The sequence below is a fragment of the Elephantulus edwardii genome, unplaced genomic scaffold, assembly GCF_000299155.1.
Source record: "Elephantulus edwardii isolate Elephantulus edwardi_28Jun2011 unplaced genomic scaffold, EleEdw1.0 scaffold00278, whole genome shotgun sequence".
In the NCBI taxonomy this organism is placed as follows: Eukaryota; Metazoa; Chordata; class Mammalia; order Macroscelidea; family Macroscelididae; genus Elephantulus; species Elephantulus edwardii.
Window position 1 is genome coordinate 204,129 of NW_006400028.1, and position 21,004 is coordinate 225,132.

Here is a 21,004-nt window from a genome sequence, read left to right on the forward strand (position 1 = left end):
AAAAAAAATTCCTTCATTAGTAAACAATTCCCCCACACAAGTTCTATCTTCTACCAAACACTTAAACATAATTTAAACAAGTTCTCTGCTGTGGCATAAAAAGCATTGACTTGTCTGTCTTAAATGTGCAAGCAGTCATCTATGGTTAAACGACTGGTCTCTCCCTACATGGAACAAAGAAGAAAGAAAAAGCACACATACATAGAAACAATTAGTCCAAAAGCTAATGGTCCATGTGAACCTCAACTTCCACAAATGAACTTGAGACCAGAAGGATGAGATGGTGCCCGGTACCATGGCTGATCCCCTAAAAGGGATCACATTCAGAGGTTCTGGGTAAAGTGGAGGGAAATACAGAAGAACAAAACCAAAACACAGAAAAAACAGCCTGACTGGTTTGATAGAAACAGGTGGAATCCCTAGGAACATGGCCCTTATTAAGCTTTTAAGCCTAGAGTAATATTCACCTGAGGCTTACCATTCATTCAAAGAACAGACAGACATAAGGTGATCAGTTACACCAGGAAGGTACTGACTCCTTAGAATAACCAACCAGTAAGGGCAAATGGGCAGCGTTCTCTCAAAGAAAAGTTCAAAAGGCGAGAAGAGTAGAGACACTAATCTAAATGAGAATCACAAGGATCAATTGGGAAGAGTGTGGTCAAGTAGTGGGCATTGTAATCAATGTTACAGACCAAAATATGTATAAACGATGGAATGAGAAACAAATTTGCTTTGTAAACTTTTACTCAAGTTACAATTGAAAAAATAAAGAGAACAAATAAAAACAAAGTTTTGCCCTTCCTCTACTGTCCAATCACATGTTCATAATTTTCTTTCAAAGCCTCACCTCAAGCTCATTTAACATCCACATTTCCAGCACATTCTGTTGCTGGTGTCACACGTGTATCCTTTATAATGAGAAGAGACTTTCCTGACAGCCCTCTTGACTTTCTTCCCAGCCCTTAGCAGAATTCCCTTCAGTGTCCATAATTCTGCCAACAGGCAAGGTAAAAGTACATTCTTCTAGTCGTCCACTATTAGGTACCTTAATATCCTCTCGTCTCTACCTTAAGACTCAATTCCCAGACCACGTCCACAGTTTAGGTATCTGTTAGAGCAGCACCCCATTCTGGGACCAAGTTCTGTCTTAGCCACCCAGTGCTCCTACAACAGCAATACTCTTAAGTGGACGGCTTTACCAAAGGAATAGATTTTTCAGTTTGGGAGGCGACTAGGGAAGGCTCTCTCTGTCTGGGCACTGGAGCAAGGTCCTTCCGCTCATGCTTTCCTGGCACCTTGGAGAACTCGCAGCTATCTGACCTCAATTACCTTCTGCTCACTTGTTTAATATCTTTTTATATGGGGTGTGTGTGTGTGTGTGTGTGTGTGTGTGTGTGTGTGCGCATTACAAATGAGTCTATTGCTAAATCTGTCTTTAAGACAAATTTGTATATGATTCAGAAAAGTATCTAATGTCAGTCAATTGTTTGTCTTAGTATATGGTGTATCTTTTGAGGCATTAAAAATTAAAGAAATACCTCTAGATACACTGAAGCATCTTTAACATAATACTACACGAACAATTAATGTTTCAGTGTTTGTCACAAAGTAGTGCCTGTTTGTTGTTATGAATCACTATATCTATTCAGGATTTTTAATATGGATGTTGGTTTGTACTTAAGTCAGAACCTTAGAATGGGAACTGAGGATTTTATGTATTTCAAAAGAGACTAAGATACAACTTTACATGAATCATGTATCAATGACATGACAAAGATAACCTCTATTCCTAAATGAAATTTTAACCACAGGTTACAATCCTAACAGAGGTTAAAATTTATCACACATATTTTTTTAATCATTCAATTGATAACATGGTCAAATGGCATGTTAATCAAGTTCCTTACTGAGGGAATTCTAGAGCCTTCTATGAGCTAATGGGCACTGTGATACTGTAAAAGGCAGTGCAGTCCTGCCCAAAGTAATCTGATCACAGGATTCTTATTGAGACACTTGGGGTATTAGTGTTCCACATAGCAACACACTTTAGGAAATATTGCTCTGGGGGACAGAACTAGCAGGTAGTTCAGGCTGAGGGCAGAATCAGCTGCCTTCTAGAACACAGTATCCTGCTAAATGCAGGCTGCCACAGGAGATGGTTCCCACAGGTCTCAAGCACTCTAACATTGCTACATAAATCGATCAAACCTACTTGGAACCATGGTAGAGTTTTACCATCAGAGATGCATCTTAGGAAAGCAAAAGTAAATTCTTTTTAGGGCATTCTCCAGGGCAGCATCTCCTGTCTGTCATTTAGAACATCACCCCCTTACATGTCTTTAGGTTGAAGCAAAATGCCACATGTTGTTGTTGTTAGGTGCTGGAGAGTTGAGTACAATTCACAAACTATGAACAGCAGATCTGAACCCGGGCCTGTCCTATGCCATCCTCATCATCTGTGACACACTTGACCCTACTGCTGCAGTCCCTGTGTCCATCTGTCTCATTGAGGGTCTTTCTCTCTTTTATTGACCCCCCACCGTTCTAAGCATGATGTCCCTTTCCAATGAAGAGCCTCTCTTAGCAATATGCCTGTTGCTGTTGTTGTTAGGTGCCGTCAAGTCGTAGATGACTCATAGCGACCCTGTGAACGAAAGGCCTGAGCACAGCAATATGCCTACAGTATTGGAAACCAAGCTTCACTATCCTTGCCTCTAGGGAGCATTCTGGCTGCACTTTCTTCAAGACATATCTGTTTATTCTTTTGGCAGTCCATGGGATATCAGTACTCCTTTCCAACACCACAATTCAAAAGCATCATTAATTCTTTTGTCACCTTATCCACTGTCCAGCTCTCAAATACATACCAAGTGACTGAAAAGGCCATGGCTCGAATCAAGTGCCCTTGGTCTTTAAACGGACATCATTGCTTCTCAGGACTTTGAAGAGGTCCCTGACAGCAGACTTTCCCAATGTAATCCATCTCCTGATCTCCTGACTGCTGGTACTTTCTCCATCTATCATGGACATGCCTATTGACCCGATGATGTGAATTTTTGTTTTCTTGATGTTGAGGTACAATTCACATTGAAAGTTGTAGTCATTGATTTTCTGCAGCAAATGCTTCAGGTTCTCCTTGATTTGAGCAAACAAAGTTGTGTCATTTGTATAATGCAGGCTTGTCGATGAGTTTTCTTCAAATCCTAATGCCACATGCTTCTTCATAAAGTCCAGTTCCTCAAATGATTTGCTCAGCATACAAATTGAACAGGTGAAGAGAAAGGATATAGCTCTGACATGTATCTTTCCTGATTTTTAAACCATGCAGTGTTCCCTTGCTCTATTCAGACAACAGATTCTTGGCCTAGGTCTAACATGAGCACCGCTAAGTGTTCTGTGACTTCCTTTCTTCTCCAAGTTAGCTACACTTTGTGATCCACACAGGCAAATGTCCTTGCATAGTCAATAAAGCACAAATAAATATTCTTTAGGATTCTCTGCTTTCAGCCAAGATCCATATGACATCAGCAATGACATCCATAGTGCTATTAGACACTTCTAAACACAGCTTGAATTTTTGGAAGTTCCCTTTCAATGTACTGTTTTAGCTCTTATTGGATGATTTTCAGCAAAATATACTTGTATGTGATATGAATAATATTGTTTAGTAATTCCCACACTTTTTTTGATCTCCTTTCTTGGGAATGGGTCAAATAAATATTAATTTCTTCCAGTCAGTTGACCAAGTAGCTGTTTTCCAAATTTCCTGCCACAGACTGGTGAGCATGTCCAGGGTTGCATGTTTTACTTGAAACATGTCAACTGGTATCCCATCGATTATTGGAGTCTTTTTTTTTTAAAAAAAATTATATTTTGTGTGTGTACCGTCAAATCGGGTCTGAATGGTACAGGAGGAGATTGTCCCTCCTTCTCCAGCAGAGCATATGGTGGATTCGAACGGTGTACCTCTGGGATTGCAGTGCAGCTTCTTGCCACTAGGCCACCAGAGCTCCCTTGGGGCCTTATTTTTGACAATGTCTTCAATGTAGCTTGAACTTCTTCCCTCATCATCACTGGCTCTTGTTCATATGGTACTTCCTGAAATTATTCCATGTCGGCCAATCATTTTTGGTAGAGTGACTATGTGTGTGCCTTCCCTCCATCTTCTTTTGATGGTTCCTGGATCATTTAAAATTTTTCCCATCGCACTTTCAGTCTTGCAACTTGAGTCTTAAATTTGAGTCTTTCAGCTTGAGAAATACCACACAGTCACTATTAAAGCCAGAATTTATCATCAGGTTGACCTCCACTTCAGTTCTGCTACTTCCTAGTTGAGTGCCTTGAACCTCTACCTACTGAGGGTAAGAACCATCCTACTTCCTGGGCTGTTTATAGATGAAGAAGCTCTGACTGTACCTGGCATATGGTTAAGTATGCAGAGGTATCAGCATTAGTACTACTGTCACCATTACCCTCAACATTTTATTAATTAATTAATAATCAATTTGATAATCTTGCCATTCCATTTTTAATTTTATATTTACATCTACTTTAGAGAGCTCTGGTGGTATTGTTCCTAGGGAATTTCTCTATTAATCCAGAAGCCAGGCCTCTCTGGCAGTTTGAATATACCAGTGGCTCTGAGGAAGACAGATGAGAAGTCTCCCATTTGATTTGATTTATAGCCTCAGAAACCCAGTGGAGGGTCTGGAGGCAGGTCTGACTTGATGGAAACGAGGGTTTTTTGAGTATACTATAGCAATATCTTGCTTCAAAAGACCGAAGGCCTTCCGTATAGATTGCATCTCAACATTAAGAAGATAGAAAAGTCCTCACTACTGGATCAATAGGCAACATAAAGACAAACAGAGAAATGATTGAAACTGTCAATAACTTCATCTTATTTGGATCCACAATCAACACTCTTGGTACCAGCAGTCAGGAGATCAGGAGATGTATTGTATTGGGAATGTCTTTTGTCAGAGACTTCTCCAAAGTACTGAGAAGCAATGATGCATTGAAGACTAAGGTGCATCTGATTCAGGCCATGGTCTTTTCAATCACTTGGTATGCAGCTGAGAGCAAGACATTGGACAAAGATGACCAGAAGATTTGATGCCTTTGAATTGTGGTGCTGGAGAAGAGTACTGAATTTCTCACGGAGAGTCAAAAAAATAAACAAGTATGTCTTGGAAAAAGTCAGCCAGATCACTCCTTGGAGGCAAGGACAGTGAAGCTTCATCTCAAATACTTTGGGCAAGTTGCTAGGAGAGGCTACTTCTTGTTTTTTTTTTAATTTAAAAAAATTTTATTATTTGTGTGTGTGTGTGTGTGTGTGTGTGTGTGTGTGTGTACCGTCAAATCAGATTTGACTGGTACAGGAGGAGATTGTTCCTCCTTTTCCAGCAAAGCATCTGGTGGATTTGAACCGCACACCTCTGGGATTGCAATGCAGCATCTTGCCACTAGGCCACCAGAGCTCGCCAAGAGGCTACTTCTTGGAGATGGACATCATGCTTGGAGGGGCAAAAAGTCAGCGAAGGAAGGGAAGACCTTCAGTGAGAAGGACTGACACAGCAATGAGCTCAAGTGTGTCCGAGATGATGAGGATGACACAGAATAGGGCAGAGTACAGATCTGTTGTTCATATGGTCTCTATTGGTTGTACTTGATTCAATGGTAATAGCAACAATAAGAACTAGCAATAATAACAGCAGGGCAGCCATGTCTGCCAAGAAAACAAACAGGTCTGGCCTGAAGAAAGTGACACCAGGGTGTTTTTTTCAGGCAAGAATAGTGAAACTTCATCTCCCACACATAGGGTATGTTGTTAGGGGCTAGTCCTGGGAGGATGACATCACACTTAGTCAGCGTGAGAGAGGAAAGCCCACAATAAGATGGACTGATATGGTAAGTGTAACAATGGGCTCAGGTGTGTTGCAGATGGTTAAGACAGCAGAATATAGGACAAGGTTCAGTTCTGCTGTTCACGTGGTTGCTATGAATCACAGTTGACTCCACAACACATAATAAGAACAACATGGCAATATTTTAAAATAACATCTTTCCTTGAATCTGAGAATTAAATCTAATCCCCACTTCTCCAGTCTCCTGACAGTATTTACTATTCCAAAATGCTCAGTCAAATCTGATAGACCTTTTAACTTGCCAGGTGATGGATTGGGGGCACACATGGGTTTAAGGGGTGAGACCTGCACCTCAGACCTTGTGTCACTGGTTGTTCTCCCAGGACTCTTGTCCTTGGCGTCAGCCAGGGCCCCTTCCCTCTGCCACTGTGCCCCACTCACCCACAATGGACAGGATGACCACCACGAAGTCAAAGATGTTCCAGCCAATAGTGAAGTAGTAGTGCCTCAAGGCAAACATTTTGAGTACACATTCACAGGTGAAGAAGATGACGAAGACAAGGTTAATCCAGTAGAGAATGTTCTCCATCTGCTTGCTCTGAGTATCTGTCTCCACCATCATTGTGACCATATTAAGGCAGATGAGCATCATGATAACAATGTCAAAGGCTTGTTGAGTGACAAAATCAAAGACGACACCTTGGATTTTGTTCTTTGGAGGGAAGGAAGGAGAGATAAAACAGGATTTATGAAAGGCTTTTGAAGCAGACCCAAGAGTGTTTCTATCCCACTAATCAAAGTATCCTCTGTAAATAAAATGGCCATTCCTCTTGCAACTCCACCAGAAGCATCGATAGAGATAGATTTTAACATTACTTCAAAAAAAGTTTTCTAAAATGTCTACTCTTCTTTCCTACATCTACGATGTCCTATCTTTTTGAATTTCTTCCTACCTTTTTGGCTTGGCTTTTTCAGTCTCTCATTTACTAGCCATTTCTTCCTTAATTTGATTGATCGCTCCTGGCTCTCTATTTTTGCCCCAGGAGAGCACCTTTTCTCTGCTTGCATAACATCTATGTTCTTACACTTCTCAAGTTCTTCCTCTTCCAGCCCATGCCTTTCCTCTGAACTCCTGTGCTGTCTACCCCATTGCCTACGTGACATCTGTCCTTGTGACTCATCAGCATTTCAGATAGAACATGTTCAAAGCAGACCTAAATAAATCCCTTCCATACACTTCCTTGTCTCTCATTTATAAAAATTTATAAAAATATCTGCATACCCATGTTTCTTGCTGCTTTGTTCATGATAGCAAAGAGCTGGCAACAACCCAAATGTCCATCAGCAAACAAATGGATAGAGAAGCTGTGGTATATATTTACATAATGGAATATTATGCAGCACTGAAATACACTGCACTCATGAACTATAATTCAAAATGGGTGACCATGGAGGACATTATACTGAGCGAAATATCTCAATCACAAAAGGACAAATACTGCATAGTGAGTGCCACTGTTATAAAACAGGACTGACATGAGGGTTGGAGGGAAGCTAAGAAGAGGGGATAAATAATGTACATGACATTGAACTAGATGAGGGAGATTACTGGCATGACAAGAGTCCAGGATAAGAGCTGCATAGTAAAGTGGACTGGGGGAGGGGAAGAACAAGGAAATAATTTTGTTTCAAAGAGAAAAGCAATCTCAGGGGGAAGGGGGGCAGGGAGGAAAATGTGCAACAATGAATGGATTGAAGTCCAAGTTCTCTATAAACTTTCCTTAAAATATCAATAAAAAGAATTTTATAAAAATATAAATGGATCACATAATTTTCCTACTTAGCCATTCCATTCAGTAGCTGGTGTGCAACAAAATATTTATATATTAATGTAGCTTAGAAATGCCTCTCACCCACTCCTCTCGTGGCTTCTCCTCTACGTCATCAGTGCCTGGCCACCTCAGCTCCTCTGACTTTACAGCTTTGTTTCTTTCCCCAGGAATCTCTTTTCCTAGCTCTTTGGTTCCTTCTCACCCACTCAAACAAATACTCTTCAGAGGTTTTCTGTGACTATTCTTTTTCCCCCCATCAAATTAATTCTTTTCTGTTAGAGCACTTGGGCTCATAGCTGATCACCCCCCAGCAGATTTGCAGAGTAAATCTCATGGGAAGAAACTGCCCATCTTTCTTCTGCAGAGTTGCTGGAGGATTTGAACCACATGCCTTTGGGTTGGCAACACAACACCTTACCATTATCCACCAGAACTCCCTAAACTCCTCAACAGCATTATCTAAATTTTGTTCAACACTCTATACCTCAAACCTGGTGCATAGTAGTTAATCTATAATTACTTGAATAAACAAACAATTGGATTGTAACAAATATACCATATGGTCCACAAGATTACACTACATTTAAAAAAAACACTTGTCCTCTTTTCCTAATAATCAGTCTTTGTTAATATTTCTTACTTCACTAAGTTCTTACAGTTTAGTGTAGAAGACAATACATTTAGGTTTCTGAACTTAATATTTCTTTTCCATTTTAGTGTCAGAACTGTCACAAAATGGAAACTGTAATATTGAAGAAACATATAGAAATTCTCTTTCTTTATCTAAGAAAGTAGGCATATTTTCAGGACTACTTTAAATCTATGGTTTCCAAATGGTTTCAAAGCCCTAGGATTTCCTTTCCCCAGAAATTGTTGAGGCAGTTATGCAGAGAGCAGGGCATGAGAGTGAGTGGGGAGAATGCTCCAGGAGCCCCACCCTTGACAGAAGCAAAGCATCTAGACTTTTATTTTTACAAACTCGTAAGACGAGCCTTTATTCTAAGGGTTCTGCAGGGATCTTGGTATATTAATTTTGGAGCATAGCAGCTTTTTCTCTGAAAAAAGGCCTCAATAGAATCTCAGTCTACACACCTGCTGTAGAAAAGGCTCAGTTCAAGGGGAGATCTAGGTCCCAGACTCTGAAGGCACCCCCTCTATTGCTCCCACAAATAACCAGAAGCATTAGTGCACCTTCTAAGCACATCCTGAAAGACGTACCAGTTGGGTAGAGGATCTGAGAAAATAAAATCCTATCTCACACATAGAGGAAAGAAATCAACTTGCATTTCATTTTCTGTTAATAACTTTTTGCTCTCTTTTAAACACCTTTGTCGGGGCCAGAGCCAATGTGGGAAAGATGCCGATTCTTTGCTGCTTCCCAACAAGCAAGGTAAAGGGATGATGTAAAAACTGTTCTATACCTTATTCCTTGTTCTGCTCCCACACTCTACTTGTCTGGATGGGGAACTTGGAACATCAGAGAGCGTGGAACAAGCAATCACTTGTCTGTTCCCTCTTTTTCATTAACATAGATATTCATTTTTAAAAAATTAATTTTAATGAAAGTTTACAGAGACTTAGGGTTTCCAATCATTCATTGTTAAGTATATAGATATTCTTTCCATGTGGATTCTTGCTATGCCCTCAGCCTGCACGATGTGCTTACCAGGGGCCGGGGAATGGGTTTCTGTGGTTTCTTGGAGCCCAGCTTTTTCATGGCGTTGTAGTACTTCTTCTGTTCTTCAGTCATGAAGATGTCCTGACCTCCAAAGTAAAGGAGGAAAAAGAGAACAGGTAATTACAACTGGTTCTTATGCGAGAAGGGAGCAGACCTAAGGGTGACATTGTAAACTGAAGGATATTGATTTCTTTTTCTTCTTAAAGAATCCATCTGACTAATGGTTACCCCAGAGTGAAGTAGGCCTGGGATGATTCTAATTCAAGGAGATTCCTGTTTGTCTTCAGCTCGGACTTTCTGGTCCATAGGTAGAAAGGACAAGGACTATCCGATTACAGAATGCGTAGGAAAGGGGAAGGAGTCCTGGTGGCACAGTGGTTAAGCACTTGGCTGCTAACCAGAAAGCTGGTGGTTTGAACTCACAGTAGTTTCACAGGAGAAAGACATGGCCTCTGTTTCTAGTAGGATTTACATACCGTCCTGGAGACCTGCGAGGCAGCTCGGCCTTGTCCTATAGGCCACTATGTGTATAGTCAATGGGACAGTAATGGGTTTGGCTTTTGGTTTTGGTCAATAGTGAAGATGGTCCCAAAAAATATTTTTTTAAAAGTATTTATTTTCCCTTGTTATGTGCCACTGAATCAGATCTCACCAACACAGGAGATTTCCCCTCCTTCTCCATCAGAGCATCTGGTGGATTCAAACTGAGTGCCTTTGGGATTGCAGGACTGCTTCTTGCCACTAGACCACCAGACTTCCTGATTTTTTTTTTGTTTTTGTTCTGTTTTCCTGATAAAATTCTAGAAATTATATTTTAAAAAATAAGAAATTCTAGCACAAAAAACAATTTGGGTGTCTTAGAATTTGTTGGGACAGACTTAAAAATGAAGGATAAGAGTAATCTTCTCAATTTGCCTTGGACAAAGGATATGGAAGGCAGTTTCCCTAGGAGGATATCTTAAATATTCTTAACTATCAGTCTAGTGATGATGTCTGGGGGTTAACACTGATAACAAGCGCAGGTGTTCCTGTTGCTCCCCTGCTCTTTCCTTTCACCCCACCATGAAAGGTGTTCACTGACCTCTCCTCTCTCTGGTTTGAGGCTATTTCCCTTCACCCCCATCACAGAAGGCACTCTCTGACCCCTCCTCCCTCTGGTTCAAGGCTCAAACCATCAACAGACTTCAGAACCAAAAGATGGCTAGGACATAGGATAAGCACATGCTTACAGCCCCAATAGAAACACTACTGAAAAGAAAACGAACACTTCATAATTCCCCAGACACAAGTACACTCTTTTACAAGCAATGGAGATAATAACAGCCCTGCACTAATGTAAGATTAACACTTTAAAAATAAATGTATGTCTTGCATTAGTAAGACTAGGAAAAAAAAGGGGGGCTTTGTTTTACTCCAGCAGTTATCAAACTAAAGCCCTTCTTTGTTTTTGTATCTCCAAAAGATCCTTTATTGACCAGAGCAGGACTGTGGGGGGTGTGTGTACAGATGATAGAGATCTAGATAAATATAGATAAAAATATATTGTGTACTCTAGAGTTGGAACCAACCCATAGCTGACCCCTCCGGTGAGTTGTCAGAGACAGTTAATCATACAAAAAAGAATGCCCATTTTTTTTTCTCCCTCGGGGCAGCTGGTAGATTCAAACTATGAGCCTTTGGGATTACAGCACAGCTTCTTGTCACTAGGCCACCAGTGAGATTGATCAATTGATCTATCTATCTATCTATCTATCATCTATCTATCTCTATATAAATTTGAAGATCTGGCAGGCAGTAATCCCTTTGCCCATTCAACGCCCCCTTCCCAGCATTTATGTTCTTGTCTCCTGCATAGAGAAGGTGGATGGCTGCCCTACTCGGGCCATGTCCCCTACAGCAGGATAAAGAGGCAAATTAAAGCCTCCTGTGGTCCTTTCCAGCCTGTCCCTATAACATTTTGCTGTGAGTTACTCCTCATAAGCCACAACCTGTGAACAGCAGCAGCTATCTCGAGAATATTCCTAACACCAGGCCAAACAGTCCAGGATCAGGTGGCCGATCAGAACAAAACAAGATACTATGAATGCTTCTCACACTTGGCTGTCTTGTCCCGCCCATACAGAAGTCCCTGCAGTGTCCAAGACAGAGAGGCAGGGTTGGGAAGCTCTTTATCTCCTATATACATAATAAAATTTCCGCCTTTCCACTCCAACCATGGTTTCCAAGAGATTGTTTCCTTGGGTGGCAGGAGGCAAAACCTCAGTGTTGCAGTAACAGAAAAGAGTTGGCTAGAGCTAATATACACCAGGGCTAAGGCTACAGTGAGGTGACAATGTGGAGTTTAGAGGAAGGGAGAGGGATTCTCTCTTTCAGTTATAGCAGTAGGGACAGAAGTGGCTTTCATCTGGGTGGATCTCTGACCACAGGCAAGGAGGGGAGGAGACCTATCTTTTTCTTTTGTTGATTGAAGTTATCAATGATGACACCAATGAACAGGTTCAGGGTGAAGAAGGAGCCGAAGATGATGAAGATGACGAAGTAGATGTACATGTAGATGTTGTCCTCGTACTTCGGCTGCTCCTCCACCTGTCAAAGGTCAGGAGAGAAAAGGGGAGTCAGCTCCCAGCCTGGGGACCAGGTGGGCGGCCCTCACCTCCACAGTTATCAATCTGAACTCAGACCCTTCATGCTGCTGACCAACCTGGGTGGGGGAGTCCTAGATTCTGTGTGTCTTCTTCACATCAGCAGTCCCCACCCTGAGAAGGCGCTATTCTTGCAGTAATATATGGGGGAAATAAGCAAATCATACAGTCAAGAGGAAGGGAGGTGTCTGCTGGGAACCACACTTTTATTTTAAAGTGGGGACTGAAGAGTAGATGGCACGAGTGGAGCCAGGTTAAAGCCAACAGTCCAGTCATCGAGCAACAGTGTAAGAGCAAGATGACCTACTGGAGGAGGAAAAGGATCCAGTGTCAATGAACGGCGCAGTAAAGGTCCAAACAGGAAGGCCAACCTCTCCACCCTCCCTTCCTGCTTTGCTGAGGAGATTCACCATCTTTGGACTGGCTAAGCTGCTTGCTTCTGGACCAGCTAAGTGTGTTCTCACCATGCATAGCCTTACCTTTCGGGAGTCGACAGCCGCATACATGATGTCCATCCAGCCTTTGAAGGTCGCCTGGTAAACAGAGTCTGGCATTAGTCTGACTGTTAAGGGTGGGATCTTGGCAGGCTCCCCAAAAGGGTAGGTTTAGGTTCAGTGAAAACACAGGTAGGGAGTTTAAGTGAAGCTTCACTTGGATATCAAACTTCCTGTTTGTTATTACAGGTCCCAAGGGACCTTGTATAAGTACTTAAAAATAACCTCAAGGTTTGGCAAATAAATATGTTGACAATTAGGTAAGTGGATCAACAATTTTACAATAGACCTTAAAAATGGGCCTAGTAAGGCTACGTAAAGTTAAGAAAATTCTTACTTATGAGTGACTGACAGGAATCGACTGACTGAGGGGTGCTTAGAGCTTATTCCTCTACTATAAAGTGCTAAAACCCAGGGATCTGAAAAATTCATGGCTGCATTAAAACAAATTAAAAAACACAAAGTCAGGACTTTCCTCTACTAATATGCACAGGTTTAAGCCCTGATAGGGAGCTCTGGTGGCCTAGTGGGTACAGGGTCGTTCTACAAACCTAAAGCTATAGTCGGAACACCAGTGGCTTTACTGGAGAAAGATAGGCAATTTCCTGTGCAATCTGCAGCCTCTGAAAACACACCGGAGGGTCAGCTATGAGTTGGTTTTAACTCAATGGCATGTACCAACAATTGTGTATTTGTTTAACAGTTTAGAATATATAGTTTGATTTTGCAAATAATGTGAAACCAAGTTAATCCTTGGAGACTAGGATTTTGAAGCTCCATCTCACATACTTTGGGCACGTGGCTAGGAGGGACCGGTCCTTGGGGAAGGACATCATACTCAGAAGGGTGGAGGGACAGCATAGGAAAGGAAGACCTCAGATGAGATGGACTGACACGATAAATGTGGCAACAGGGGTAGGCGTGTCTGAGTCAGTGAGACTGGCTCAGGACAGGGCAGGCTGCAGACCTGTTGGACATAGGGTTGTTATGAGTAGCAGGAGACTTGACAGCACATAACAACAAATAAATATGAATAAGCAATTTAATACTCTTCATGCTGTGTTTATAGTTCTAGTAACTCAACAAGATTCTAAGCTTTATTTGAGCACAGACAGCCCTTTAGTCGGCCAATGGCCTTAGCGATGCCTAGCACAGGGCCTTGCATCTGATGTTGGCTCTGAATCCAGTGTTTGATTGGCTGGATGATGGACACGTGTTTCCTGGAGCTGCTCCAATTCAGATTCAATTTATGGGTATACTTTGTTTCTTGAACTGGGATAGAACAAGAAAATTGCTTTGTTGTTGCGTGCTGTCAGGTCGGTAGGAACTCATAGCAGACCCTCCAGTGGGTTTTCAGAGGCAGGAGGAGAAGACGGTGGATTTGAACCATGTGCCTTTGGAATTGTAGCACAGGTTTTTACCATTAGGCCACTAAAAATCTGGTGGCAAGGAGTAGTGCTATCAATTCAAAGACATGCAGTTCGAATCTGTCAGCTGTTCTATGGGAGATGGACAGTCAGCTCCGGTGTGATTTACTGCCTCTGGAAACCTGCTGGAGGGTCAACTGAGAGTCAGTTCTGATTTGGTGGTACAGAGCAACAAAAACAAATAGTTTAAGGTGAAGTGAACTACTAATGAGAGTCAGTTTACTTTGCCTTGTACTACCAGTCAGCATTTAACACTTAGCAGGTGTAAGGTTGGGTGAGGGCTTCTCCTACAATATTGCATGTGATCCTCTCAACAACTGCAAGATACAGGTGTATAACAATAGTTACCATTACCTGAGCATTGTTATGTACTAGGCTATCGGTGGTGGAAATACTTAACACATTTAGCTGCTAGCTGCAACACTGGAGGTTCAAGTCCACCTAGAGGTCTTTGAAAGAAAAGCTGGCGATGAACTTCTGAAAAACCAGTCTCTGAAAACCTTACGGAGCATGGTTCTCTCACATACAAGGGGTTGCCCTGAGTTGGGCTCCGCCTCATAGCGACTGGTTCTGGTTATGTGTGAGGCACTGTGCTAAGATCTTTGGATAAAATGGCATAACTTTTCTCAATGATTGTGAACAATACATATTGTGTATTAATAGATAAGGAAAAAAGAACTCACAATTGTCCAAAGTTACATGGCTAATACTGTCTGAAAGGTACATCTATCTAATTGCAAGGAAGCTTGCATTGCATTAGGTTGTTTAATATGATATATAATATAAAGAAAAAAGAGGATGGGTTGAATGAAATCAGGAAAAAGAGAATTAGTTACCAACATCATGACAATAAAATACTTTCTTGCTATGATGCACTAAGTTAATACTTTATTCTCCAGGTTGATGTGACATTAGTGGCAACATCATAGCTTTGCTATACTTGTTTCCTTATTCAACTCTAGTGTAGCTTTTATGGAGGATTGCTCTGTTCGTATTTGATTTACCATCACATTTTTCCCCTTTATGAGTTGGTTTTATAATTTTTTCTTCCTCTTAACATTTTGACACAGAGAAAGTTTCTCTGCAAATATATTATGCTGTACGAATTTTTACTCGTTCCTAAGCAAAACTCTGATTCTGAACACAAAGAAAGACATCATGATTTTTAAAGAATGCAAGGACTAGGGATGATAGAAGGAGAATTGATGCCTTTGAGCTGTGGTGCTGGAGTAGAGTGCTGAATATACTATGGACTGCTAGGAGAACAAACAGATTTGTCCTGGAGAGGGTGAAACTGGGCTGCTCCTTGGAGGCAAGGATTCTGAAGCTTCATCTGACATACTTTGGGCATGTTGCAAGGAAGGACTGGTCCTTGGAAAGGGATGTCATACTTGGTAGGGTGGAGGGACAGCGCAGGAGAGGAAGATCCTGGATGAGATGGATTCAATCACTAGGGCTATGGGGGGAGGTGTTCAGAGACAGTGAGGTTTGCATAGGATAGAGCAGGGTTTAGGGCTCTTGCACATAGGGTCACTACTAGTCACATGTGACTCAACGGCACATAACAACAACAACAAACTGTATGGTTTTACCTAAATCACCCTCCCCCACACCCACACCCTATATGAGATCAGATCAGCCCAGCACCACATGACATCTCAAAACGAAATGGGAACCTTTGGTTTAGTAAGGCAGATAATGGGATAAGAACAACTCAGAAAATGAGGGTAAGAAATGGCTGCATGACTTGAACCACAAAAGCAATGGCACTGACTTGACCACTTAGAACTGTTGAAAGGGTATATGTTTTGCTATTTATATTCTTGCCTTGCCAACAATAAGGGGGTGGGGGGAAGACTTCTTTTGGGTGAGAGCTTATAGAAAATAGCAAGTACTCTGGAAAGATGTTTTCCTGGAACTAGCAACGACACTGCTATCTTGGGTTTGCTAAGAATAACCTGACTCCAGAAGCAAGGTTGAAAATGAACCAAATGGGATTTCTGTTAGTCGTCTGAATTTCAAGGGACTAAAGAAAGGACAATACTTACCACTTGAAGAAGGGCCAGGTATCCTGCCCCAACGTTGTCAAAGTTGATCTTCACGTTCTTCCATCTGATTTCTGTATTATTTCCTTCCATGAGCCTTTCACAATCAGTTTTATTGTTGACAATTTCGATTTCAAATCGCACTTCAGAAGTCTCATTAAAACAATAGTGATACTTCCCCGCAAACAGGTTAACTCCCATGATGCTGAAAATCAGCCAGAAGATGAGACACACCAGCAGCACATTCATGATGGAGGGGATGGCGCCCACCAAGGCATTCACCACCACCTGCGTTGGAAGGGGAGGTTGCTGAGTGTTGGGAGGAAGTGGGAGCAAACACATTCTTCTGATTTCCAGGAGGGGAATGACACCGAGTGGGCTTGCTCTGACTACGGGAATGCGTTCCCTTGGAGTAATTGGACAGAGCCATAGGGAGGGCCAAACCTTTTGAGATTTTTAAGACTAGTATTTTGGGGGTGATTTCAAGAACCACATTTTTATTTCAAGAACTGTAAATTCCCCTATCCAGGCTGACCTAGGTCTTTTCTCTAGGAAGCAACCTGGGACAGTAAAAAAAGATTTCTTAGCCCAGTTTTCCTCCTCCCTGACTCATAAAATATGATCCCGTTAGAAAACTGGAGAAACGTCAAGCTCACTGATTGTCTTTCAATAGGCATTCCCCCTCTGCAAAACAAGATGCATGATCAAAATCACAGAGAAGTGCCCTTTTGGGTTAGCAGCCAACGGTATGTAAAGTACATTTTATGACTATGCAAGGCCAGTTATCTCATTTCAGGCAGTCGCTGAGCATGCATATTTTGCAGGCTCAAGAAAAAAAAAGCTATATTCCCTCTACCAAATACTATAAAATAAATCTGAACAGATGTGCTTTTCACTCAGTGCATTATTCTTTTTCAGTCTCCCCCCCACCCCCACTGGCTATATATATTTTTAGTCTCAGAATCGCTGCCCTGCCGGCAGACCAGCTGCTACACATTGACGGCTTAGTTAATGCCCATTCCAGGGCTTGACTGGATTCTTCACAATGTATTAGAAATAGTAATTATGGAGGGTTGTTTTTTTTTTTTACATTTCTGGGGGGCTGAGATAACTGTAATTGGAACTAAAATACTGGCATATAGTTAATAAAAATAACTGACTACAATAAATGTGGGGATGAGAAAGCAAAGAGAAAACCTCTCAGGAATCAATGTTTGTAGGTTGCTTTAACTTTTTGCCTCACACTTAAGATGAGAGAAGCTAGACATACTTCTACTGATGGAGCAGTTTTCACTCAGAGATTTAAAGGGCTTAAAAAACACCCCAAAACAATTTCAGGTGGCGGGCCAGCAAAGTTGGGAGCTAATATACCACCTTCTGCCCTGAGCTTTATTTGATGCTGCTGTGTTAAGCACAACTACTCAGGTCCCAAAAGCTTACCCTAGAATGAAAAAAGTATTCCCTAGCACCATAGCAGGATTACTGAAATGGAAATAAGACATTAGGTATAAAAGTTCATCTTCTCAAATATTATAGAAGGTGTCCCTGCATCAGTTTTTCAACGCAAGAGAGGTCCACTAGCACAGCACCCATAGGGTCATGAGGTAGAAAGAACACTAGGGGGCAGACAAGGGCTCTATTTGGAATTCTCCTTAGGTTTACGTTTTCCTTCTGTTTCTGCCTAATGCAATGTCCCTCATTGGAACATATAGCTAAGAAGAGCTATCTAATCTGGTCTGCTTTGTTTTGTTTTGTTGGTTTCTTTTTTTTAAAAAACTGCAGTGATATTTTGCTAAGGACTCATTCTTTTAAAGTACTGATTTTGTGTTTCTTCAATTTCTATATGAAAGCCTTACTGTAGACTGAGAGGCAGTTATTTCTTAATTTTCAGACCAAGAAATCTCTTCTCATAGCACTGTCATTAGTATAAAAGGGCTATAAGTCAACTGTTAATGCAAGGAAAGCCAGAATATCTGAAATCTGGAAAAATCCTCAAAGCGATTTTGGATGATGCTATTAGTAGTTATTTGTTAGTTATCAAATTTGCCAGATGGTCAAATTTGAATTTTATCTCCTCAATCTGCAGTGGTGCACTCTTTGGTGGGAACACCAAAAAGCAATGAAATGTGCAAAAGAACAGGCAAAGGGAGGATGGTCCACAAATGGAATAATCATTCCTTAAACAATAAGAGAGCAAATAAGGTAAAAAGATTCAAAGACTCAATCTATGTGACAGGTTCCTGAAGCAGAGGTTAGGTGGGAGACCATGGTCTTCTATCCACCACAACTGTGCCTCACCAATGGAAACCCAGGAGTAGTGCTTTTTGCCTCAATTTAGAACCTATTTTCTTCCAGAAGTCTTCTATACACACCTACGCTGACAAGTCTTATGTCTTTGTTACAGTTAGATATGGGGTTATATTTAGTTGACTATGCAAACTTTTTGCATTTTTTTATACTGATAAATCCAATGAATATACAAAAGTACTTACTGAGCCTTGCTCTGGTGACATAAAAATCCAGTGCATTTATTAGATGCAAATAGAATTTCATTTATAAATCATAATCAAGGAAAAATGTCTTAGTCTAGTTAATGTTATGAATAAAAATTAAGAGTTGATAAAACTAATAATTTTTCTTGCTGTGAACATCAGCTGATAAGCTGTGAAACGTTATAGAAATTATTTAACTGCACTTTCTATGTAGTTGTGTTTGTAGTAGTAGTCTCAGCAATCAAGAGGGCAAGAAGCTGTGCTCTCTGATCCTACACTTCCACACTACAGATAAATAAGAAACAAGAACTCAAAGGTCCTTGGGTAGTTGCTTAATAAATTGATCTCTTCTCTCTAGCAACTCTCTGGTTAGTGTACACTTACTTGTGACCAAAGTGTTAAAAACTAAGTATTGATATTACCCAAGCCTAGATCCTTTCAATTTGGACAGTTTCTCCCCCCCAACCCCAGAAGTTTTTACTTAGCAATTGATAGAAATCTAAGTGATAAGAAAACTCCCACGGATACTAATCCTTACAGCATTCCTGTCTTTTCTGCAATGCCAAACATTATTAAAAAAACCTGTCAATTAGCTTTTAAGATCTGGCAGAGGGAACATGGCTTTAATGGACAACTGTGTACTGACAATCAACAAAAATGCATGCATGTCTCATAGCATTACTATGAAATATTCTCAAAAAATGTAATAGCACAGCAAACTTTTTGAATGATTACTATGGAGGAGAGTAAAGCAAAGAACTACATTAAGTATTCCTTTGCCAATGGGATGAGTATTTCAATGTTCTGGTCTTTGGTTTGAGGAAAGAGAGAGGGAGACTGGAGTCAGTGTTCCAGGACGGCTAGGGTCATGTGTTCCTGGTCAAGAGGAATGCTGAGCAGCACAGTGACAGTTGAGCTTATCTGGATTAAATGCCATTCAGTTCATGAAGACTTCTTATTTGACACTTTCTTTCAAGAAACAGAAGAATCCAAACCAATGAACGAAAAAGAAAGACTCTTCCCCTAAGAAAAATTAAGTTAAAGGTATGCACCTAATTGTGCTCATTACTGGGAATGTACTATAAACATGGCCAAATGCCCTATTTTCTTCTTTCAGTTAATCTTCTACAGAAGGGCTGGGCAACTGCATGATAGGAGTGAACCCTTGAATCCTTCCTGCCTACTCAACTGGCTAGGATTAGTTTTTTGGCTGACTGGAGTCAACTCAAGACCTACACCAAAGCTGTGCTCTGTGTTTAAACTTGTTCTTGTCTGTATTATCTTATTTGAAAATACATTAAGATGTTTCACTTTAGTGCTTTTCAAGTAAGACTTTTTTTTTTTATTGCTTCATTCATCTACTCTGGAGCTCTGGACCCTCAAACTGCCTGACAGAGTCCAGGGAAGGCAGGACAACAAGGAGGAGCTAGAGGAAGAGGGGTGGCCATCAAAAGGGCTTTTGTATGCAAATTATTCAAACACACCATGCACACTGGCATCAGCTGGTCCCCCGGGATGGACCTGGGAGTAATGAGGTGGATGGAGAAAGCCATTAACTAGTGCTGCTGGCCATTTTTTCTTGGCTCAAGGATCACTGCTATTGAACTGTGGAGGTTCAAAGGCTACTACTGAGCTCAGGCACGAGGTTGCCTGTATTGCTTCAGTGGACTTCTCATTGAATTTTGGCTTCTGTTTTTCATGAAAATCAATTATCAATTCTATCAAGAAGTTAACATCATCTAATTAAAAACCAACTCTTTCTGAAAAACCTGAGAAGGGGGACAAACAGGGAATATATAATTTAATCCTATTCTAAATTAAGGCAGTTAACGATGACCTTATGGTGTCCATTTGGACATGTCTCTCTTCCATGAGAGGAAGACTTAGAACTCACAGCAGTTGATTTAATTCTAAGATAAAATTATGCTGCTATAGAACCACCTTTCCTGAAGAGGACTTTTTGGGGAGGGGTTCACCAAGCTAACATTTACACTGTGACTCTGCTACAGAAGAAATATGAGTTGGGTTGCAAAGAAATGTTTATCCAAATAGACTACAAGAAAACAGATTTCCAGTCCCAGTGAAATGTCCATTTTCCTGTGAAACTGTGGATGGCTTCATGGAGTAGTGGCCAGGGAATCACAGATGATGAATGAATGAAGCACTGCTGTCCTCGTGTCTCTTCTTGTCAATTACTCTTGTTTCACGTGGACTACTGCCAACAGTTTAATTTTCATTTATACATTCAGATATTTGTATGTTTAAAAACATGTCTTCTGGTTTGCTCTCCTGCATGTGTTCAACATCTGAACTAAAATGAGTTTTCTTGGTCTCGTTAAGTATAACAGACCTCTCTAATTAGGGGAGGGCAATTATTACCCTGGGTGCCAGTTGTCCACTTGATCCTAGGAAATTGATTTCTCTTTCTGTGTGTACATGTGCAAACATGTGCACACCCACACCCACACACTTATTTACACTAAGAAACAGAAAAAAGGCACTGAATGAGGGAGCCTTATTTCTA

General features: G+C 41.0%; 1 protein-coding gene across 4 annotated transcripts in view; it reads right to left on the reverse strand.

Moving 5' to 3' along the window:
• Nucleotides 1-21,004, reverse strand: part of SCN8A (sodium channel, voltage gated, type VIII, alpha subunit) — a 352,497-nt gene that overhangs the window by 18,578 nt on the left and 312,915 nt on the right. For all 4 annotated transcript variants that reach the window (XM_006900213.1, XM_006900211.1, XM_006900212.1 and 1 more), the window contains 5 exons: nucleotides 15,992-16,276; nucleotides 12,502-12,555; nucleotides 11,829-11,966; nucleotides 9,369-9,473; nucleotides 6,312-6,582 (listed from right to left, as the gene is read on the reverse strand). In XM_006900213.1, coding sequence (XP_006900275.1) covers nucleotides 6,312-6,582; nucleotides 9,369-9,473; nucleotides 11,829-11,966; nucleotides 12,502-12,555; nucleotides 15,992-16,276 — 853 coding nt within the window. The remainder of the gene's footprint in view (nucleotides 1-6,311; nucleotides 6,583-9,368; nucleotides 9,474-11,828; nucleotides 11,967-12,501; nucleotides 12,556-15,991; nucleotides 16,277-21,004) is intronic.